The 23,367-nt window shown below is 42.6% G+C and overlaps 1 protein-coding gene across 1 annotated transcript in view; it reads right to left on the bottom strand.

The window, feature by feature from the left end:
* The window catches only part of entpd6 (ectonucleoside triphosphate diphosphohydrolase 6), a 55,299-nt gene that overhangs the window by 16,772 nt on the left and 15,160 nt on the right, over positions 1-23,367 (bottom strand). The window contains exons 4-9 of the mRNA XM_078556641.1: positions 22,384-22,527; positions 19,201-19,276; positions 16,898-16,933; positions 9,118-9,206; positions 2,943-3,022; positions 247-311 (exon numbers count right to left, since the gene is read on the bottom strand). Of these exons, the coding sequence (XP_078412767.1) occupies positions 247-311; positions 2,943-3,022; positions 9,118-9,206; positions 16,898-16,933; positions 19,201-19,276; positions 22,384-22,527 (490 nt within the window). The remainder of the gene's footprint in view (positions 1-246; positions 312-2,942; positions 3,023-9,117; positions 9,207-16,897; positions 16,934-19,200; positions 19,277-22,383; positions 22,528-23,367) is intronic.

Raw genomic sequence — 23,367 nt, 5'->3', positions numbered from 1 at the left:
GGTGAGGTCCCCACGAGTCAATGTAAATGTGCAAACTTTATACATTATTCCAGTCCTTCCATAATGTTGGGAAGGGGAGGAGAAGATGACTGCATCAGATTGATTGGGGAAAAGGGAGTGTTACTTAGCTTTGCAGCTTCCAGCGCTCCCACTAAAGAATTACAGCAGTCTTTAGTCTCACTCTTTGGCAGGTGACTGGGTATGCTTCTTGAAGTAGAAGAAATTATGACCATAATGCTAACTTACGTGGACTACCTTCAGTTCCTCCTAAAATTGCCAGTCTCGCTGACATCAAACCGAATCCTAGGTAACTGAAAATTGAAAGCGATATTAGTGAAATGTAGGAGGCTGAATTGGTCACTGAAATAAAAATCAGATATTCTTACATTAATGATAGGGTCTAACAAATCATGGAGCTTGGATGAATTCTATACATTTAAACAGAAGACAATCATATGAAGTTGGACTGCGCTCTGAAGTTGTCAGTCCAAAGGAAGAGTGAGTGTATAAATTAGAAACTAAACTATTTAAAAGTAATAGTAGGAAAATCATCAATTAAAAAATGTCTAATGATTACTATCAAGACTATTAAAGTACACAAGAACAGTTAAATCAAAAAGCATAAAATCTAAGTTTTACAATGAAGGAGACAACCATTTGGCCCATCACACTTGTGCTAGCTCACTAGAACAGCTACCTACTTCATTCTACTCCCCTGCCCTTTCAAATATTAATTCACTTACCATTTAAAAGCTATTATGGATTCTACTTACACCAAGCACATTACCGGTTGGAAATTAATAAATATTTGAATCTACAAAGGACTTATGGAAGTTTATAAGTTTCCTTCACCTAATAGCTACACAACAAACTGCCTTGGTCTGTGATTCAACAATCTTAGGGTTCCGCAACCCACCTTTCCTTCCCTTCTTCTCCCTAGGTGCTGTCCGCTTTCTTTGTAGGATGATCCAGATAGTGGGACAGGCTAACTTTGGCTCAGATGTCTGCCTTACTTTCCAGGACATCGCAGGATCTACAGTGTCTGCCTGGATCTATGTGCTGCACCTTTTCACCTACTATAGCTGCCTAAATGTGATGTAAGGTATAATATAATACAGTACAGGGACTTCTCTCCTCTCGTGAATTTTGTTTCTTTTATTAAACTGAAGATTTCATCTTATTGCAAAGAAGTGTTGAGTATTAAGAATTATTTTTAAAAGTAATATATCAAAATCACTGTATGAAAAAAGTATTGCGCCCTTACTGATTAAGTGGTTAATTCAATACAGAAAGGAACATGACCAGGATTTCCAGAAATAAAATTCACAAAATTGTCCAACTATTAGTAATTCTACATTTTCAATATTTTAGGCCTGGAACCAAAATTTTAATTAGCATATTGACAAAATTGTCCATTTGATTGACAACCATCCACCACCTTAAACGTTCATTGCCTCGACTACCGGTGCCCGGTGGCTTCAGTCTGTAATTTCTACAAGAGACACGGCAACAACTCTCCATGGCTTTGACGACAGCATCTTCCAAACCCACAAACTCTACCACTTGAAAGCACAAGGGCAGTAGATGCATGGTAATTCCATCACTTCCAAGATCCCCTCCAAGTCTCACACCATTACCATGTGGCCACACATTGTTCTTCATCATTGCTGGGTTAAAATGCTGGATCTACCTACCCAACAGCATTGCAGCAGCATCGCAGCAGCATCTTCAACACAAGGGCTGCAGCAGTTCAAGGATGTAACCTGCCGCCGCCACCATCATCTTCTCAAGATTAACTAGGAATATGCAATAAATGCTGGCCTTGCCAGTGACACCCAATTCCCAAGAAGCAATTTTTAAAAATTAATATGCAAATCTTAACATTCAAATGTTACACATTCAGATAGAAATCAAATATTATCAACATGGTGTGAAAAATCTCAAAATCACGTGGAACCTTTACTGGCATCTTTTTTGTCAAAAGGAATTTACTCTTTGGATTACACCTGTGATAAAGTAGAAGCGGGGCCAGGAATGATAGACCAATGATCAAACTTGAATAAATCTCAAATATTATGGATCAACTTTGAAAGTACAAGATTCAATAGACATCACCTGGCTCAATATTCTCCACTCCTTAATCTAAATGCAAGCACTTCTATAACATCCAGAGTTGTTACTTAAGGTTAGCTTCTATGGTCAAAGCCCAAAAATCTGTTCTCCATGATGTTTTTAGTTGGTTAGGCTGGCTTCTGAGGAGCTGTCTGGAGAATCTTGCACATATTGAGGCAATTGGCTGCAGACAGTTTCTTTGAGCAGCAGCTATGAACAATGTACCTTGACAGGTTCAGTGCTGAAAAATGCCTTTGCAACTGGCATAAATTGGGAAAAATTGCAAAACGAAGGCTGAAAACATGCCAGGGCTGAAATACTTGAGAGTCCACATGTTAACAAAACCTTGTAGAAGGGGAAAAAAAAATGGTTAAAGCCTTTGATGACAAATGGGCTCTGATGTACAAACAAGTATGCTGAATGGTCAGAGAATCTCCAGCAGAACAATTTCTGATGTGGAAATGTTCACAACAGGACGCTCAACAGTAATGAATTATTAGGAATTAACTCACAGCAGGATTCGAGTGATCACATGGTTTTGGGCACACCCTCAACACCATAAAGCCCCCACACATCTTTGATCTGCACTGATACTTATTTCATGAAGGAATTATTCATATTTAAACTCTAAAGTGATTTCAAAGCCAGAGAAGAACAAATGCAGACATACAAACTGCACCTAAAATTCTGTGTAATTTTAAAATTGATTTTAATAAGTTAGCCCAGGTTTGTTTTCTAACTGCTTAGATTTAAAGTTTGTTACGAACACAGCTTTACTTTATGTAATCATGACACGGTCCAGGAGAACCGGAAGGAAAAATTCTACTAACCTGTGTGAGTAGAGTGTGTAAGTGCTATTGAACATCTGAATTGAGGTAATATAGTTAATAGGAGAGGTCTGGAGTGTCATCTGTGGGAAAAGCCAAAAAGTACATTCAAAGTTATTACTGTTCAAAAGGATGAGAATAAAAACAGAAGCACTACCCCACAATATCTTACTGTGGCATTAAATGTACAATATAAAAATCAAACAACTGACTCTTTCAACAACTATGTTTAAAGATATCAAAGGGTATATATAAAATTGCTATCTTAGGGTCTACTGATACAGGATGAGGAGATGGTAGTGTAGTGGTAATGTCACTATTTCAGAGGCTAATGCTCTGGGGGGGTATGGGTTCAAATCCCACTACAACAGCTGGTGGAATTTAAATTAAATTAATACATCTGGAATTGAAAACTAGTCTCAGTAACAGCGGCCATGAAACTATCATCGAGTAAAAACCCATCTGGTTCACTGATGTCCTTTAGGGAAGGAAATCTGCTGTCCTTATCCGGTCTGGCCTACATGTGACTCCAGACCAACAGCAATTTGGTTGATTCTTAACTGTTCTCTGAAATGGCCAAGGGAAGGGAAATTAGGGATAGTCAACAAATGCCGGTTTTGCCAGCGACACCCTCGTCCCATGAAAGAACAAAGAAAGCAAACACACAAAAATCAGAATACAGTTCTGTATGGTATTCACTGACTCGAACCAATTAAATATGTGAGAGAGAGAAGTATTTACATAGCACCCTACCATGACCATGGGCAGAATCTTCAGCTCGGCGCATAAAATGACACGCGGTAACGTCAGGCGTGCATCCTGATGTCACTGAGCATCACTCAGATTTTCAGTTCGGTGGGCGGGTACCCGAGTCAGCTAAACTGTCAGAGGCCTGTTAACTATCAATTAAATCAATAAACTGAGCTGCCCATCCAACCCTAAGATTGGCGGGGCAGGCGAAGAACCCAGGCGGCCTTCGCATTTTTCGTGGAACCTCATCCACGGGCGGGATGAGGTTTCATGAAGGCTTTAAAGTCTTGCAAAAATTTTTTTATAAAATTAATAGACATGTCCCAGCTCATGTGACAGTTTCACATGAAGGGACATGTCTTAAAAATTTTTTTCCTTTATTAAATTTTTTTGAACTTCAACTAATCTCCGTGAGGCAGCTCTGTGCCTCAGGGAGATTTCTGCGCTGCGTAAAAGAGTGCAGGCCCCAACTCAGGCAACCCCCCGCCCGCCCGCACAGGGAGCACTTAGCGCTTCCAGGTGCGCATCACGCTGGGCGGGCTTTAATTGGCCAGCTCATGTAAAATGGCAGCACACAGCCAATCGCAGGCAGCGATCAGCTGCGCGCACACCTGCGCCCGCTCCCGCCCAACCACCCCCCAACTGGGAGAAAATTCTCCCCCATGAATTATTTTTGAAGCATATTTATTTTTGTGCAAACAAACTTAGCAATTTGTGCATAGTAGGAAGCCACAAATGAATGAATAACCTGTTAAACTATTTTTGCTGATGACCAGAACTCCCGATTCTTCTTTGAATAACACCATGGGATCTTTTACATCCATCCAAACAGATAGAACCCTGGTTGAACATCTTATGTGCACCTTCAACAACACAACTATGTCACTCAGTGCTGAACTGAGGTGACAGAATAAATTATGTACTCAAGACTTGGAGTGCGTTTTGACCCTCAACCATCTGACTGAGAATTGGTAGTGTTACCAACTGAGCCAAGTAAACACCTAAATAATGCAAAGAGGTGTTATTCCCAGGAAAGCAAAAAATTGGGAGAGGGGGGAAACTATTTTCTTTAAGGCAATTACATTGAAATTCTGACTGAGCTGCAATTAAAAAAAATTATCAGCAAGGTGACAGTGCCAGCTATATCACCTAGCCTTTTTGTTTTCTGTAATTTTTAACTTTGCAACCTTTAGCATCTAAAGGAAGCTTACATTTAAGGCAGCAGTAAAAAGTGTAAACATGTCAATCTGCAAAATGAAGCATTGTCAGACTCTGATGTTAACTAATTTGCAAAAGGAAAATTAATGTTTCTTCTTTCCACAAGCATGGTTCCCTTTCTGAGACCAGTGGGGCCACCAGCTCATAACAGCACTACAAGGCTAGTAACAGCACCCTAGCACACTGCACATTTCTTTGAAGGTCTGCTGAGAATAGGAACTCATTGTGTGGGAAATCCTGGAAGAGATCCTGCATGCTACCACTCTGCAGTGAAATGCTTCAATGTGCTGCTCCATTGGGCTCTTTCCAATTTCAGTACATTTAACTGGGCAAGTCACTTTAATTGATTGGGAAAGGCAAATCTTGAGAAATACCAAAAAGCAGATGCTTGCTGTATCTAACCTTCTGTTCACAAGAGGAAACTCTTCTGTTCTTGTGTGAGAACCCTAGCCCAAGATAGCAGAAAAAGTCTCGGTTGGCGTGGCAACTGCTGCTGAGTTTCCTGTTTCGGGTTAACTTGGCTCTGCAGAATAATGTGCCAGAAAACAGCCACAAAACAAGCAGAAATTGAACAATTTTTTAACGTCAATCCAAGGCATCACAATGTGTAAGAAGGAATCCTATGGAATCCCAAAGAACGGTACATAATGCAGGAGTTGCAGTGAAAGCAACTCCCACTAAATGGCAATATAGCTGCTGTTGAGATCTTGTGACAAGAATTTTTAAGTTTTGAGTAATAAAAAGCTGCAATAGTCATTTAGTAAAATACGGATTGTATTGTACATTAGATGCACAATCAGATGTACGTTAAATAAAGTTGGATCAACAGTGGCAACTAATAAATTGTGAAACATGAATGTACTCAGTCCTGAGCGACATGTTGCCAGATATCATCAGCACAAACCAGATTGAAACCAATTAAATTCCTCACAAATTCTCAATAATATACCAAGGAGGGATAAGGTTTAACTGTTTTCCCTTTGCAGTGCATTTTTAAAAAATTCTTGTGCTCAGGAAGTTCAATGTTAGGGATTTGATCACCTCCCCATTTTTAACAGCAGCATCAAATAATCCCAGAACAGATAAGGGTAATGATGCAAAGTGTAGATATCTCTCTGGACTTTGTCCCATCGATCTGTCTTAAATCTAACTTTAATCAGAACATCTCCCCACTGCATCAGATTGCCCAGAGTCCTTGGTTGGATTTTGAATTCATTCAGAGGCTAACAGACAGAATACACAAACAACATACCCATCCTCCTGCATATGCAGGCTAACAACAGGATTCAGTTCTGGCTTGAAGCAGGAGGCTGTGCCACCACCACCTAAACCCATTAACTTCATTATTAGCTTGAACCAAAGCTAGGCCTCAATTATTCTTTGTACCATTCATTGCTGTTTAGGTGAAATTTACATGAAAGGTTACACGACAAAACCACGTGGGTAAGGTAACTGATCATAATAAGGACATGGGAGCAGAGTAGCCCATTCAGCCCCTTGAGCCTGTTCTGCCAATCACTTAGATCGTGGTTGATCTGCACCTCAATTCCATTTACCCCTCCACCTTTGTTCCATATCTCTCAACATATCTAACAAAGATCTATCAGTCAGTTTTGAAAATCTCAATGGACCCAGCATCCACAGCATTTTTCTTCAGGAGAGGGGGAAGCGGGAGGGGAGAGGAAGAGGTTCAGATTCCCAGTGCCTCTTGTGTGAAAATGGCTCCTTGTTTCACTCCTGAAACCTAGCTCTAATTTTAAGGATGCGTATCCTTGTTCTGAACTCCCCCACGTGGTATCTTCCTTATCGAATCCTTTTATCATTTTCAACATCTCGATTAGATCACTCCTTATCCATCCCTTTCCCTGGCAAATGTCTGAGGCTGAATCAGACCATTCAGAACTCTGGTGTCGTATTTTACATTGTTATAACTGGTCTATAGAATGGATAAGGATGAGCTTCCAACACATATCTGCTCCATCACTAAGACTGCCCAGTTCCACCTCTAACATCACCTGGCTCCGCCCTGCTTCAGTTCACGTGCTGCTGAAAGCCTCATCCACAGCTTTGCTATCACTAGACTATTCAAGTATTCCCCTGGGCAGCTTCTATCTTCCACCCTAATATAAGCTCATCTAAAATTCTGCCCTCTCCTATCTTGCACCAAGTTCCATTCACCTCTCAACTCTGCGCTCGCTGATCTACACTGGCTCCTGGTACACCAATGTCTCAATATTAAAATTCTCAGCCTTGTTTCAAAACGGTCCAAGGACTTTCCCCTCCCTCATTTCTGTAACCTTCTCCAACCTTACCAGCCCTTAAATTTCTGCACTTCCCCAATTCTGGCCTCTTGCACAGCCCTGATTTTAATCACAGAATCACACAGTGCAGAAGAGGCCCTTCGGCCCATCGAGTCTGCACCAACATGTGAGAAACACCTGAACTACCTACCTACCTAATCCCATTTACTAGCACTTGGCCCATAGCCTTGAATGTTATGACGTGCCAAGTGCTCATCCAGGTACTTTTTAAAGGATGTGAGGCAATCCACCTCCTCCACCCTCCCAGGCAGCACATTCCAGACCATCACCACCCTCTGGGTAAAAAAGTTTTTCCTCACATCCCCCCTAAACCTCCTGCCCCTCACCTTGAGCTTGTGTCCCCTTGTGACTGACCCTTCAACTAAGGGGAACAGCTGCTCCCTATCCACCCTGTCCATGCCCCTCATAATCTTGTACACCTCGATCAGGTCGCACCTCAGTCTTCTCTGCTCCAACGAAAGCAACCCAAGTCTATCCAAACCTCTCTTCGTAACTTAAATGTTTCATCCCAGGCAACATCCTGGTGAATCTCCTCTGCACCCCATCCAGTGCAATCACATCCTTCCTATAATGTGGCGACCAGAACTACACACAGTACTCCAGCTGTGGCCTCACCAAGGTTTTATACAACTCCAACATGACCTCCCTACTTTTGTAATGTATGCCTCAATTGATAAAGGCAAGTGTCCCATACGCCATTTTCACCACCCCACTAACATGCCCCTCTGCCTTCAGAGATCTTTGAACACACACGTCAAGGTCCCTTTGTTCCTCAGAACTTCCTAGTGTCATGCCGTTCATTGAATACTTCCTTGTCAAATTACTTCTTCCAAAGTGTATCACCTCACACTTTTCAGGGTTAAATTCCATCTGCCACTTATCTGCCCATTTGACCATCCCGTCTATATCTTCCTGTAGCCCAAGACACTCAACCTCACTGCTAACCACCCAGCCAATCTTTGTGTCATCCGCAAACTTACTAATCCTACCCCCCACGTAGTCATCTATGTCGTTTATATAAATGACAAGTAATAGGGGACCCAGCACAGATCCCTGTGGTTCGTCACTGGACACTGGCTTCTAGTCACTAAAGCAGCCTTCTGTCATCACCCTCTGTCTCCTACAACTAAGCCAATTTTCAATCCACCTTATCAAATTACCCTGTATCCCATGTGCATTTGCCTTCTTTATAAGTCTCCCAAGTGGGACCTTGTCAAAGGCTTTGCTGAAATCCACATAAACTACATCAACTACACTACCCTTATCTACACACTTGTCACCTCCTCAAAAAATTCAATCAAATTTGTTAGGCATGACCTCCCTCTGACAAAGCCATGCTGACTATCCCTGATCAAACCTTGCCTCTCCAAGTGGAGATAGATTCTCTTCAGAATTTTCTCCAATAGTTTCCCTACCACTGATGTGAGGCTCACAGGTCTGTAGTTCCCTGGCTTACAATTTTGATAGAAAAGTGCTTAGAATTCAGTAGGTAAAATGCCATGTAATTAAAACTAAATGTGACTTCTTTAGTCATTGTAAATCAATGGCCTTAATTGTAAACGGATGTAACTGTGGCAGTTGATTCCCCAACACGCTAGCCCTCAAGTAATAAAGGCAAAATTTAATTTACTCAGTCACCAGTGGCAGTGGTGGTCACTATCCAGTGACCACCACTGGAATTGCATTGGTATTGGATAGACTCCAGCGCAATGCCCTGTGGTCAAATGACTTACCACAACCATCAAGGGTCATTTAAGATTAAGTACTAAATAGCAATCAATGTCTGTGAAACTGATTTTTACAGGAAAGGTAAGGGAGAAAACTGGCAGGATTGAAAAAGATAAATCAAGTAGTCATAAGATTAACTTATGGGAGAAAAAAAAACTTACCTCACTGTGAGGCAAAAATGTGATCTGGGTAGAGCCTCCTCCAAGATCAAGTATTCCACTGGTATTGTGCTTTGACCCTTGTAGACTATCTAAAAAGAATAAGCTACAATGAACACTGAAAATTCATCATATAGAGGAAGGTATCGAAATAACAGCACTGTGGATGTACCTACACCACACAGGCTGCAATGGTTCAGGAAGGCAGCTCACCACCACCTTCTCAAGGGCAAATTGGGATAAGCAATAAATGCTGGCCTAGCCAGTGATGCCCACGTCCCATGGACAAATAAATGAAATAAATAAATTTGTGATTAGGTAAACTGCCTTTCAATACAAAAAAGAATTGTGAAGTGGAATTTCTTAAAATTCATTCACAGGACATGGGCTTCGCTGGCTGGGCCAGCATTTGTTGCCCATTCCTAGTGGCCCTTGAGAAGGTGGTGGTGAGCTGCCTTCTTGAACTGCTACAGTCCATGTGGTGTAGGTACACCCACAGTGCTGTTAGGAAGGGAGTTCCAGGATTTTGACCCAGCGACAGTGAAGAACAGCGATATATTTCCAAGTCAGGATCGTGAGTGAACTGGAGGGGAACTTCCAGGTGGTGGTGTTCCCATCTTTCTGCTGCCCTTGTCCTTCTAGATGGTAGTGGTTGTGGGTTTGGAAGATGCTGTTGAAGAAGCCTTGGTGAATTCCTGCAGTGCATCTTGTAGATGGTACATATTGCTGCTACTGTGTGTCAGTGGTGGTGCAGTGAATGTTTGTGGAAGGGGTGCCAATCAAGTGGGCTGCTTTGTCCTGGATGGTGTCAAGCTTCTTGAGTGTTGTGGGAGCTGCACTCATCCAGGCAAGTGGGGGGTATTCCAGCACACTCCTGACTTGTGCCTTGTAGATAGTGGACAGACTTTGGGGAGTCAGGAGGTGGGCCACTCGTTGCACTATTCGTAGCCTCTGACCTGCTCTTGTAGCACAGTATTTATATAGCTAGTCTAGTTCAGTTTCTGGTCAATGGTAACCCCCAGGATGTTGATAGTGGGGGATTCAGTGATGGTAATGCCATTTAACATCAAGGGGCGATGATTCTCTCTTGTTGGAGATGGTCATTGCCTGACACTTGTGTGGTACGAATGTGACTTGCAACTTGTCAGCCCAAGCCTGGATATTGTCCAGGTCTTGCTGCATGTGGACATAGATAGCTTCAGTATCTGAGGAGTTGCGAATGGTGCTGAACATTGTGCAATCATCAGTGAACATCCCCCACTTCTGACCTTATGATGGAAGGAAGGTCATTGATGAAGCAGCTGAAGATGGTCGGTTTGAGCACACTGCCCTAGGGAACTCCTGCAGTGATGTCCTGCAGCTGAGATGACTGACCTCCAACAACCACAACCATCTTCCTTTGTGCTAGGTATGACTCCAACCAGCAGAGAGTTTTCCCCCTTATTCCCATTGATTCCAGTTTTGCTAGGGTTACTTGATGCCACACTCAGTCAAATGCTGCCTTTATGTCAAGGGCAGTCACTCTCACCTCACCTCGGGAGTTCAGCTCTTTTGTCCATGTTTGAACCAAGGCTGTAATGAGGTCAGGAGCTGAGTGGCCCTGGCAGAACCCAAACTGTTTGTCAGTGAGCAGGTTATTGCTAAGCAAGTGCCGCTTGATAGCACAGTAGATGACCCCTTCCATTATTTTACCGATGATGGAGAGTAGACTGATGGGGTGGCAATTGGCCAGGTTAGATTTGTCTTGCTTTTTGTGTACAGGGCATACCTGGGCAATTTTCCATCTAACCGGGTACATGCCAGCGTTGTAGCTGTACTGGAACAGCTTGGCTAGGGGCGCAAGTTCTGGAGCACAAGTCTTCAGTACTGTTGCCGGAATATTGTCAGGGCCCATAGCCTTTGCAGTATCCAATGCCTTCAGCCATTTCTTGATATCATGTGGAGTGTATCGATTTGGCTGAAGACTGGCATCTGTGATACTGGGGGCCTCCGGAGGAGACCGAGATGGATCATCCACTTAGCACTTTTGGCTGAAGATTGTAGCAAATGCTTCAGCCTTATCTTTTGCATTGGTGTACTGGATTCCTCCATCATTGAGGATGGGGATATTTGTGGAGCCTCCTCCTCCAGTGAGATGTTTAATTGTCCACCACTGTTCACGACTGGATGTGGCAGGAATGCAGAGCTTAGATCTGATCCGTTGGTTGTGGCATTGCTTAGCCCTGTCTACCACTTGCTGCTTATGCTGTCTGGCACGCAAGTAGTCCTGTGTTATAGCTTCACCAGGTTGACACCTCATTTTTAGGTATGCCTGGTGCTGCTCCTGGCATGCCCTTCTGCACTCTTCATTGAACCAAGGTTGATCCCCTGGCTTTCTGGTAATGGTAGAGTAGGGGATATGCCAGGCCATGAGGTTACAGATTGTGTTTGAATACAATTCTGCTGATGGCCCACAGTGCCTCATGGATGTCCAGTCTTGAGTTGCTAGACTTGTTCGAAATCTATCCAATTTAGCACGGTGGTAGTGCCACACAACACGATGGAGCATATCCTCAATGTGAAGCTGGGACTTCGTCTCCACAACGACAGTGCGGTGGTCACTCCTATTAATACTGTCATACATCTGCGGCAGGTATATTGGTGAGGATGAGGTCAAGCATGTTTTTCCCTCTTGTTGGTTCCCTCACCACCTGCTGCAGACCCAGTTTAGCAACAATGTCCTTTAGGACTCGGCCAGCTTGGTCAGTAGTGGTGCTACCGAGCCACTCTTGGTGGTGGACATTGAAATCCCCACCCAGTGTACATTCTGCGCCCTTGCCACCCTCAGTGCTTCCTCCAAGTAGTGTTCAACATGAAGGAGCATTGATTTATCAACTGAAGGAGGGCGGTATGTGACCTGATGCCATGAGAGTGTTGTCGATGTTGAGGATTCCCAGGGCAACTCCCTCCTGACTGTATACCACTGTGCTGCCATCTCTGCTGGGCCTGTCCTACTGGTGGGACAGGACATACCCAGGGATGATGATGGTGGTATCTGGGACATTATCTGTAAGGTGTGATTCCATGAGGGTGACTATGTCAGGCTGTTGCTTGACTAGTCAGTGAGCAGCTCTCCCAATTTTGGCACTAGCCTCCAGATGTTAGTAAGTTAGTAAGGAGGCCATTTCAGAGGGCATTTAAGAATCAACCACATTGCTGTGGGTCTGGAGTCACATGTAGGCCAAACCAGGTAAGGACAACAGATTTCCTTCCCTAAAGGGCATTAGTGAACCAGATGGGTTTTTGCAACAATTGACAATGGTTTCATGGTCATCATTGGACTTTTAATTCCAGATTTTTATTGAATTCAAATTCTACCATCTGCCGTGGCGGGATTCGAACCTGGGTCCCCAGAGCATTACCCTGGGTCCCTGGATCACTAGTCTGCGACAATATCACTCCGCCATCGCCTCCCCAAATTATATGAAGGCTAGCCAGTCTCCATTGGCATTTTCTCAAGTAGTTTGGGGGCTGAAGCAGTCATATGTGCAGTCGTTAACCAGGCTTGTCCCCTCTCCCTTGAAAGCTGTCAGTCACATACTTCCTTGCTGGGGGATGGGAATGGGGGAGGGTGGAAGGGTGGTGGTGGTGGCTGTAGAAAGCAGGGTTGTCTGGGGTCAGATAAGGATTATAATTGTTGGACATTTCTCTGGTCAAAAAAAATCAAATTCCAAATGGCCCCCTCCTTTCGGCAAACTGAAGTCTATTGAACTCACTGGTAGCAACTCTGAGCCCAAAAGATCGACAACAAACCACACAATTTAATTCAGTGGAACATTCAGATGAGAACTATTGCTGTAGGCATGAAAGGCTGAACGGGTCCATTGAGAGTCGAGCTCAGGTTCCTGACAGGTGAGAAAGGGGGAGTTTGTATTAATATTGACGTGGCCTCTATCTCAGGGGACTGGCTGCCTAAAACAGCAAGCATGCTGGCAAGCAGTGAAGAGACTGGTGAGCATAGGGGCGGGTGGGTAGGGGGGATTGGAGAAGACTCTCTGTGGTAATAATTTAAGGGAAGAGGTCTAAAAATGGAGAAAGGAGAACCTGGAAAAATTAAGAAAATAATTTTCTTAAATATACAATGAGGGGAAATTGAAGTAAGTGGAAAAGAATTTGTGTCATACAGAGGTGGTGTGACTGGAATGGTATTGCCTAAATAAAGAGTGCATGATGTACAGAGCAAATTTAATATATAAAAAACAAAAACAGAATTACCTGGAAAAACTCAGCAAGTCTGGCAGCATCGGCGGAGAAGAAATCAGTTAACGTTTCAAGCCTTCATGGCCCTTCGGCAGAACTGAAGCATAGTTAGAAGAAGGGAGAAATATAAATTGGTTTAAGGTGGGTGGGGGGGGAGAGAGACATTGAGGGTGTGGTGATTGTGGAGATGAGGAGATAATCAAAAGATGTCACAGACAAAAGGGTCAAAGAGGTGTTTTGTCTGAGAAAAGTGCTAATTAAGAATGGAAGACAGGATATTCAAAGTACAGCTCTAGTGGGGGTGGGGTGGAAAGGCTAACAAGGTTTTAGTTTTAGATTTAAATAATGGAAATAGGTGGGGAAAGAAGAATCTATATAAATTATTGAAAAAAAAAGCGGGTGGGGGGGGTGAGAAACGGGGTGGGGATGGGGGGAGGGGGAGTTTAAGATCTAAAGTTGTTGAATTCAATATTCAGCCCGGAAGGCTGTAAAGTGCCTAGTTGGAAGATGAGGTGCTGTTCCTCCAGTTTGCGTTGGGCTTCACTGGAACAATGCAGCAAGCCAAGGACAGACATGTTGGCAAGAGAACAGGGTGGAGTGTTAAAATGGCAAGCGACAGGGAGGTTTGGGTCTTTCTTGCGGACAGACCGCAGGTGTTCCGCAAAACGGTCGCCCAGTTTGCGTTTGGTCTCTCCAATGTAGAGGAGACCGCATTGGGAGCAACGAATGCAGTAGACTAAGTTAGGGGAAATGCAAGTGAAATGCTGCTTCACTTGAAAGGAGTGTTTGGGCCCTTGGACGGTGAGGAGAGAGGAAGTGAAGGGGCAGGTGTTGCATCTTCTGCGTGGGCATGGGGAGGTGCCATAAGTGGGGGTTGAGGAGTAGGGGGTGATGGAGGAGTGGACCAGGGTGTCCCAGAGGGAACGATCCCTATGGAATGCCGTCAGGGGGGGTGAAGGGAAGATGTGTTTGGTGGTGGCATCATGCTGGAGTTGGCGGAAATGGCGGAGGATGATCCTTTGAATGCGGAGGCTGGTGGGGTGATAAGTGAGGACAAGGGGGACCCTATCATGTTTCTGGGAATGAGGAGAAGGCGTGAGGGAGGATGCGCGGGATATGGGCCGGACACGGTTGAGGGCCCTGTCAACGACCATGGATGGAAAACCTCGGTTAAGGAAGGAGGACATGTCAGAGGAGCTGTTTTTGAAGGTAGCGTCATCAGAACAGATGCAACGGAGGCGAAGGAACTGAGAGAATGGGATGGAGTCTTTACAAGAAGCGGGGTGTGAGGAGCTGTAGTCGAGGTAGCTGTGGGAGTCGGTAGGCTTGTAATGGATATTGGTGGACAGTCTATCATCAGAAATTGAGACAGAGAGGTCAAGGAAGGGAAGAGAAGTGTCAGAGATGGACCATGTGAAGATGATGGAGGGGTGGAGATTGGAAGCAAAATTAATAAATTTTTCCAGGTCCCGACGAGAGCATGAAGCAGCACCGAAGTAATCATCGATGTACTGGAGAAAGAGTTGTGGGAGAGGGCCGGAGTAGGACTGGAACAAGGAATGTTCCACATACCCCATAAAGAGACAGGCATAGCTGGGGCCCATGCGGGTACCCATAGCCACACCTTTTATTTGGAGGAAGTGAGAGGAGTTAAAGGAGAAATTGTTCAGTGTGAGAACAAGTTCAGCCAGACGGAGGAGAGTAGTGGTGGATGGGGATTGTTGGGGCCTCTGTTCAAGGAAGAAGCTAAGGGCCCTCAGACCATCCTGGTGGGGGATGGAGGTGTAGAGGGATTGGACATCCATGGTGAAGAGGAAGCGGTTGGGGCCAGGGAACTGGAAATTGTTGATGTGACGTAAGGTGTCAGAGGAATCACGGATGTAGGTGGGAAGGGACTGGACAAGGGGAGAGAGAAGGGAGTCAAGATAACGAGAAATGAGTTCCGTGGGGCAGGAACAGGCTGACACGATCGGTCTGCCAGGACAGTTCTGTTTGTGGATTTTGGGTAGGAGGTAGAAGCGGGCCGTCCGAGGTTGGGCGACTATCAAGTTGGAAGCTGTGGGAGGAAGATCTCCAGAGGAGATGAGGTCAGTGACAGTCCTGGAAACAATGGCTTGATGTTCTGTGGTGGGGTCATGGTCCAGGGAGAGGTAGGAGGAAATGTCTGCGAGTTGACGCTCAGCCTCCGCGAGGTAGAGGTCAATGCGCCAGACAACAACAGTACCACCCTTGTCAGCGGGTTTGATGACAATGTTGGGGTTGTCACCCCCTACTCCTCAACCCCCACTTATGGCACCTCCCCATGCCCACGCAGAAGATGCCACACCTGCCCCTTCACTTCCTCTCTCCTCACCGTCCAAGGGCCCAAACACTCCTTTCAAGTGAAGCAGCATTTCACTTGCATTTCCCCTAACTTAGTTTACTGCATTCGTTGCTCCCAATGCGGTCTCCTCTACATTGGAGAGACCAAACGCAAACTGGGCGACCGTTTTGCGGAACACCTGCGGTCTGTCCGCAAGAAAGACCCAAACCTCCCTGTCGCTTGCCATTTTAACACTCCACCCTGTTCTCTTGCCAACATGTCTGTCCTTGGCTTGCTGCATTGTTCCAGTGAAGCCCAACGCAAACTGGAGGAACAGCGCCTCATCTTCCGACTAGGCACTTTACAGCCTTCCGGGCTGAATATTGAATTCAACAACTTTAGATCTTAAACTCCCCCTCCCCCCATCCCCACCCCATTTCTCCCCTCCCCCCCCCGCTTTTTTTTCAATAACTTATATAGATTCTTCTTTCCCCACCTATTTCCATTATTTTTAAATCTAAAACTAAAACCTTGTTAGCCTTTCCACCCCACCCCCACTAGAGCTGTACTTTGAATATCCTGTCTTCCATTCTTAATTAGCACTTTTCTCAGACAAAACACCTCTTTGACCCTTTTGTCTGTGACATCTTTTGATTATCTCCTCATCTCCACAATCACCACACCCTCAATGTCTCTCTCCCCCCCACCAGCTCCCCCATCCCCCCACCCACCTTAAACCAATTTATATTTCTCCCTTCTTCTAACTATGCTTCAGTTCTGCCGAAGGGCCATGAAGGCTCGAAACGTTAACTGATTTCTTCTCCGCCGATGCTGCCAGACCTGCTGAGTTTTTCCAGGTAATTCTGTTTTTGTTTTGGATTTCCAGCATCCGCAGTAGCTTTTAGCTTTTTGTTTTTAAATTTAATATATGATGAATAGAAAACAAGTAGATCTCTTGTGGCAGTATTTATGGGTAGTATGGGAATTAGTTACAATATTGACCTGCTAACCTGACCTGGTCCTTTAAGACCATTGCTCGTGCAGTCCCCTGTGGGATTCTCAGGTGGAAGCAGTTAGGTTAATCATTACTGTTGCAAAATTAAGCAGAGCTACTCGTATTAAAATTAAAAACTGGTCCCAATTAAATTACAAAAACTAATATTTCAGTTATTTTCAATTCTGTAGAACATGCAAACATTTGTATCATTATCCAATAGAAACTCTCTACAGGCTATTGCTTACCTATTAAAAAGTTGGCAGTAATCCAAGCAGAAATACCTGCAATTACAAGGCATTAATTAAGGGAAAATAAGCAAAGAATCAGTAACAGTACAGCATTTATTAACATGAAGACCCTTGGTGTTTAATTTCACACTGAAGTTTATCAGCAAACCACTGAAAGAGTGACTAACTTACACTGAAATGCAGAATTCAAAATGCAGTTTTAAGGATTGGAAACATAAGTGATAAGTGCCTTTAAATATAAATGGTGAATTTATCTCTCATCATAGAATCAAAGAATACAGGCGTCACTCAACCTATGATACTTGTGCCAGCCTTTTGAAAGCTATCCAAGTAGCCCCATTCACTTGTCCGTTCCCTATAATCCTGCAAAATTTTCACCTTCAAGTATTTATCCAACTCTCCTTTCACCACCCTTTCAAACAGTGCATTTAAGATATTAACAACTGTACTTTTAAAAAAAAACTGGCTCTTTTGCCAATTATCTTAAATCTGCATCCTCTGGTTACTGATCCTCCTGCCAGTGGAAACAGTTTCTCCTTATTAACTCTATCAAAACCATTCATGTCTTTGAACAACTCTATCAAACCTCCCCTTACCCTTCTAAGCTCTAAAGTGAAAACCCACAGCTTCCGTAGTCCCTCCATCCCTGGTAGCATTCCTAGTAAATCTAATAATATCCAAGATATAAGTGAAATGATTTGGTCTATTTCAGCCCAAGGCTGTACTCAGTGGGTTTAACCCTCAGACAATGCCAGGGAGCAGAACTTTATAGTTATGAGAAACTTGAGACACTGAAATATTTCCCATAAAGTAGAGAAGGCCAAAAGGAGACTAATGGAGGCTTTGCAAATTAACAAGTGTTTCGCTAAGAACAAATGGAGAAATACAATTTCCTCTGGTAGGGGACAAGGAATCATTACTTTTAAATTATCACCAAGAAATTGAGGAGCAGAGATATGAAAAATTTCTTGATGCAGAGGGCTGCTGGGAGGTTGGTAGCTTTACCACAGGAAGTGGTTGAGACAGAGCTAACCACATCTTTGAGGGAAAAGTTGGTGAATATCTGAATCAGATCAAGATATAAGGAGAGAATGGGCAGTAGAGTTAGATTTGGTTTGGCCTGACCAAGAAGTTGCATCGACAAAATGGCCCTTACTTCCAACATGACAATATAAAGCAGCCCATAACAGAGCACCAGCCAGTTTAATAAAACTGTATGCCTTCCTGCAACATCCTCTCTACTTCTCTCCAACTCATGTTCTTTTCATCTCCCTCTTGCACATCTGCTATTACTGTAGTCTCTGTCTATGTGTCCAAGACTCTCGTCCTTCTTTCCTAGTGCAAACCTCTCCTTCCCTCCGTGTCCTACTTTTTCTGTATGTGTCTCTCTCACTTTTCTTTATGAAGTAACTGTTTCTCATTTGTTTTAAGAAAGCCTGTAGATGATAGCTAACATATGATGTTTTGGAGATGGATACTAGGAAGGATAGCAAGATCATCAGTGGAGAGCTGGGATAAATAGGAAAGTGCCCGTGAGTTGCTGCAATACAAAAAGACAAACCAGGGTCAGGGCCTAGGGCTGAGAGTGAGCATTACAGAGGAGGTTTGAATTATAAGGAAAGATTAGAGAAACATGAGTTTTCAGACTTGAAGTGAGAGGTCAGAGAGGTAATCTTATTGAGTTTTACAAGCTAGGTATTCAAGATTGATAATGGAATGGGACAGATAAATCTTAAAAATTAAATTAAATCGCACGACTAGGATAAGGAGCCATGGGTTCCTATTGGTAGAGGGTAAATTTAGGGCTTATATTAAGATTTTTTCAGAAAGACAAAATTCCTGTTATCATTTAAAGAGCCATTTGGATGGTAATAGAAGGACTTTGAACGAAGACGAGCCAACTGGCCTTCATCTATAATTATCTTGAGATCCCCTCAATTCAATAGTCGGAATTACTTGTCACTTTCTATATGGTGTGGTTATAAAAGTTTTCACACCATGGATTACTGGATTAGCAGTGCCAGCAGATTAGACAACCAGCACTAGCCCTCTTAATAAAATCGGAGTTTGAATCTGGCTGAATAACATGAGAGATGATAGAAGATTCGTTATTGTGGCAGATGGAAATTAGTGCACACCGCTGTGTGACATCTGAGGTGCGCACACTTTTGGGAAGAACGAAAAGGAGGTGGAGAAAGCACCTCAAAATAGCAATACTTGACTTCGGAAGTATTTAACACAGACGTGACTTGTGCCAAGGTACAAAATGCAGCAGTGATGATTAAGAGCCAATATCATACCTTCATCACTCCCATCCATGATACCAACACAACCATTCGTTACCAGGAAAGGGCTCAAATGAAAGACTTCTTTTACCTAATAGAAAGGATTCAGTAAATGCAAGGTACTTAATTAAACCATCTTTTGCAATAACTTTTGTTCTAATTTTTTGACATTTGACTAGCAGAAAATAAACCCAGTATTGTGTACACAAAATTATAGCCAGTTCAAAAAAAGTTCTCTAACCCAAAAAGCTAACAGACAGCAACTGACAGCATGACATTACCCCAATACACACATACATTTAGATAATAGCATGCTCTGAGCAGAATAGTGCCAGAAGTCAAATCTGTTCATACCTGCTCTGTGATAATAAGAGCTCCAATAGTTTTAAGGATTCAAATACCTCATATTTTAGGCAGGATTATGAAGGATTTTCTGCACTTTTAAAAAAAATACACTTTGTATAGATAATCATAGTTTCATATTTTAAGTGTAGCAGAGTCTTGAGACTTAGAAGATCAGGATAAGCATAAAAAATTGAATATAATCAGACTCAAATACAAGGCATCAGTGCATATACAAAAATGTGCTTTGAAATCTCAGCACATCACTCAATTTCGAAATCAAAAAAAGATACACATTGGTGTCAAAAAAACCCAAAATTATAATATGCGAGGAGCCCTATTCCGAATACGAGGAATACCTGCACATTTAACATATAAAGCCTTTGGAGGTGGTTACAATTACCTCCTTACTAATGCAATATTGCTGTAAATCACATTTTATAGCATTATGCAACAACCTGAAAAAAATGCAGCCTTTTAATTAAATCTTATTTAAAAATACTAGACCTCCCATGATGTGTTCACAGGTAGTCTTACACTCAGCGTAGCTATGATTTTTAACTGCTCACCTGGTCTGTGCTTTTACAAAACACATCTCTACTTTTGCAAATCCAGTTATTGCACCTGCTTATAAGATGCTTGATCTGAGGGCAATGCTACTGGTTGACATTTTCTTTTTAAAAAGGATGCCTTTGGAGCTGTAACAAATATAAGTCTGGCCTGCAATACCTGAAGTGCCAGGTTTGCAACACATTCTCAGTATTAACATTGCACTTAGCATATCGTTTGCTCATCTTCCTCTTGTATTTGGAACCAATTGTCTGAAATTCTCAGCATCACATTTGTTATCGATAACACGACAACAAATCACAACTGAAGAGGTGGGTACACACAATATGAATTCAAGGAAAAAAGGTGCCTGTGTTTCTATAGGAAACTACAAAGGACAAGGATTCAAACATGAAAAGTCATTTAAATCTACCAAAGAAAAGTAAACTTATTGTTCCTAATTGCTGAAAAACCCTTTCCCTTGGAGTTCCCTATCTTGAATTTTCCAGCAAACTAAAAATATAAAATGGTTTCCAGTGTTCTGAACACAGTGATCATTCTCACTTATGGTTGTTTGAACAGTGCTGCAAATGGCTGGAAAACACTTGCTCAGAGAGTGCTGCTGTTCCATACAACCTGGGGCATCATGTGGAGTACTTGGCTAGTGCTTGAGTTCTTGAGTTTGTCTTTGCCGACACTGGATTCTATTTTATGACATGGAATTCTAATCACTACGAGCCCTTAGCTTACGGATTCTTTCCTTCTGAGGCCAACTAATGCCATTTACATTCCAAAATAATAGCCATTTTGTTTTGTAGGCATGGGGTATGAAGGATTTTAATAGAGTAGTTAGGGTGAAACAGTTTCCTCTGGGGTTGGGTTGTACAGAGTGGTCATGATTAGGGTGCAGCATAAACAATAGATCAGCAAGTTGAATCAGTATGAGTGGAGATAAGAAATAGCAAGAAGCAGCAAACACTGGCAGGGGGAGTTTATATGCCCCCAAGCAGTAGCTACACCTTTGGACAGAGTATCAATCAAAAGATGAGAGGATCTTGATCAAAGCCAATGTAATAATCGTGGACTTTAATTTTCATATGCATTGGTTAAATCAAATTAACAAAAGAGCTCTCAAAGGCAAGTTCATGAAATGCATTCTAAACAAACAGTTTCCTAGAATAAAAAGTTGTGGAACCAGCCAGGGAACAGGCTATTTTAGGTTGCATCTTGCGTAATGAGAAAGATTAATGAGTAATCTCATAGTAATCACATCCCAGACCTCAGCTGTCCCACATTTATACCCATGATTACTCCTAGGTACAGCGCTCACACACGTTGCCCAGCTACAGTATCTTTTCAAGAAACCCACCCTGCCCAATATTTTACCTCCCAGCTTGCTGCACACCCTAAACTTTAAAACAATGGAGGAGAAAGAGCACATCAGTGAAAGGACACACTTGAGAGTCTTATGGAGACAAAGAGAGGAGACAGCAAGAAAAAGAGAGAAACTTAAAGAGAAGGAAACAATGCCTTTACACAAACTTGGCTAAATGGCTTCTTATATAAAACATTCTGCAATTAGCAAACTTAAGGCCAACAAACCTAAGGTGGAAATTGGACAGAGTGAAATAGGCACAACCTGAAAAGTGTGGGACAGTCATATAGTTGGTTTTGAGAGAAGGTGGAATATCAAGGTGGAGAGAGTGACACATAAGGAAGCACAGAAACAGTAAGACATCTCCTTCATCTGTGATTAATGATATCATTCACATTGTGTAACTCTCTTGAATTGCCCGACTCATCGCGAAAATGCCAGAGATACACAAAGTGGCAACGTTAATACTGTATGATGCTCTGCTAAAGTGTGCCTCCAGAATTGTGGGATGTGGGCTCTTGCCCACATATTTTCCACATACCAGACAGACTACTAGTTTTGCCCAAATCTTCACGGAAATCCACAGCATAAATGTCATGCCTCATTCGCTCTGGGAGAGAAAAACAAGCTGGCAAATCACACTGGCGGTGCTCCTACACTTCCCTCAGCCAGCTTAAATGTGGCTATAGGCAAGGCTCAGTGTACCCAAAAGGCAAGAAACTTTATATACCCATTTTGGGAATCAGAAGTATGAAAATAATTAATTTGTGGCAGTAATGCTTAAGGATTACGATTCCTAAAGTCATGATTCTAGTTGCACATTATTTACTTCTCCACAGCAAGGTATAAACATTTATACATAAATTCTCCAAATCACTGATTTTGTTTTGATGTTAGTAAATACCGTAAGAAGGTTACTTCACTGAAGTTACCTTATCCAACAAATGCTGGGCTTTTACTCCTGGCAACAGACGTAAACCAGCAGTAGCTTTTAGTACTAAAGGTGTGCTTGCCCAAAGGTATCTAGGAACTGACTCTTTGGCAATGTCCAGTAGGTCCTGAATACCTTTCATGGCCTGTAACACATAAACCATATGTATCCACTGTTAAGCAAGACTCAGTTACAAAGTACATAATTCTAATTGAATAAGTTTCAGTGGCAATTAAACATCTATAAAGATTAATTTATGTTGTTTGGACAATATACATACACTATTCCTGCCTATTAATTAAGTAATAAAATTTAACAATGGCGTAAAAATTAAACCTCAATTCCAGAGAGTCACACTAAGTACCTAGGCATTTTCCACTTAATCATACCCTTTCATTTCCTTAATTAGTGCATATTTTATTTGTGATTAGAGGCTCTGGTGGTTCAGGTCTGGCTTTTCAATGAGGGTGTTGCATTTCTGAGTAACTTTCCATTATCACTTTGTAGTCTTTATGTTTTAAAATGACTGAATTTTAAAATTTGTTCTTGTGATGTGAGCATTTGGATGTTCTGAAAAGGCAGCATTTATTGCCCATTGCTTGTTGTCCTTGAAAAGTGGTGGTGACCTTCTTGAACTGATGTACTCCATATGGTGAAGGTACTCCCCAAAGTGCTGTTAAGTCGGGGAGTTCTGGGATTTTATCCCAGTGACAATGAAATAATGGTGACATATGTCCAAGTCAGGACAGAGAAAGACTCGGAGGGGAACTCTGAGATGATTACAAGGCTTGTTGCTGCAGTTTCTCCCAGCAGATAGGACCTGGAGTTACCATTTTCAATATTGGTACACACTTTTGAATGCAGATTTTAAACCTGATAAAAACGCCAGGATATTCATTTCTGGAGTAATAATGTCATTACATAAAGCTGCTATTAAAAAAAAACTCCAAACTAAAAATATATTAGTTAGAAAATTCTTAACAAA

Source organism: Cetorhinus maximus, chromosome 14 (genome assembly GCF_964194155.1).
Source record: "Cetorhinus maximus chromosome 14, sCetMax3.hap1.1, whole genome shotgun sequence".
NCBI classification, from domain to species: Eukaryota; Metazoa; Chordata; class Chondrichthyes; order Lamniformes; family Cetorhinidae; genus Cetorhinus; species Cetorhinus maximus.
The sequence above is the reverse complement of the archived record's forward strand: the minus strand, read 5'-3'. Positions and strand labels throughout refer to the sequence as shown.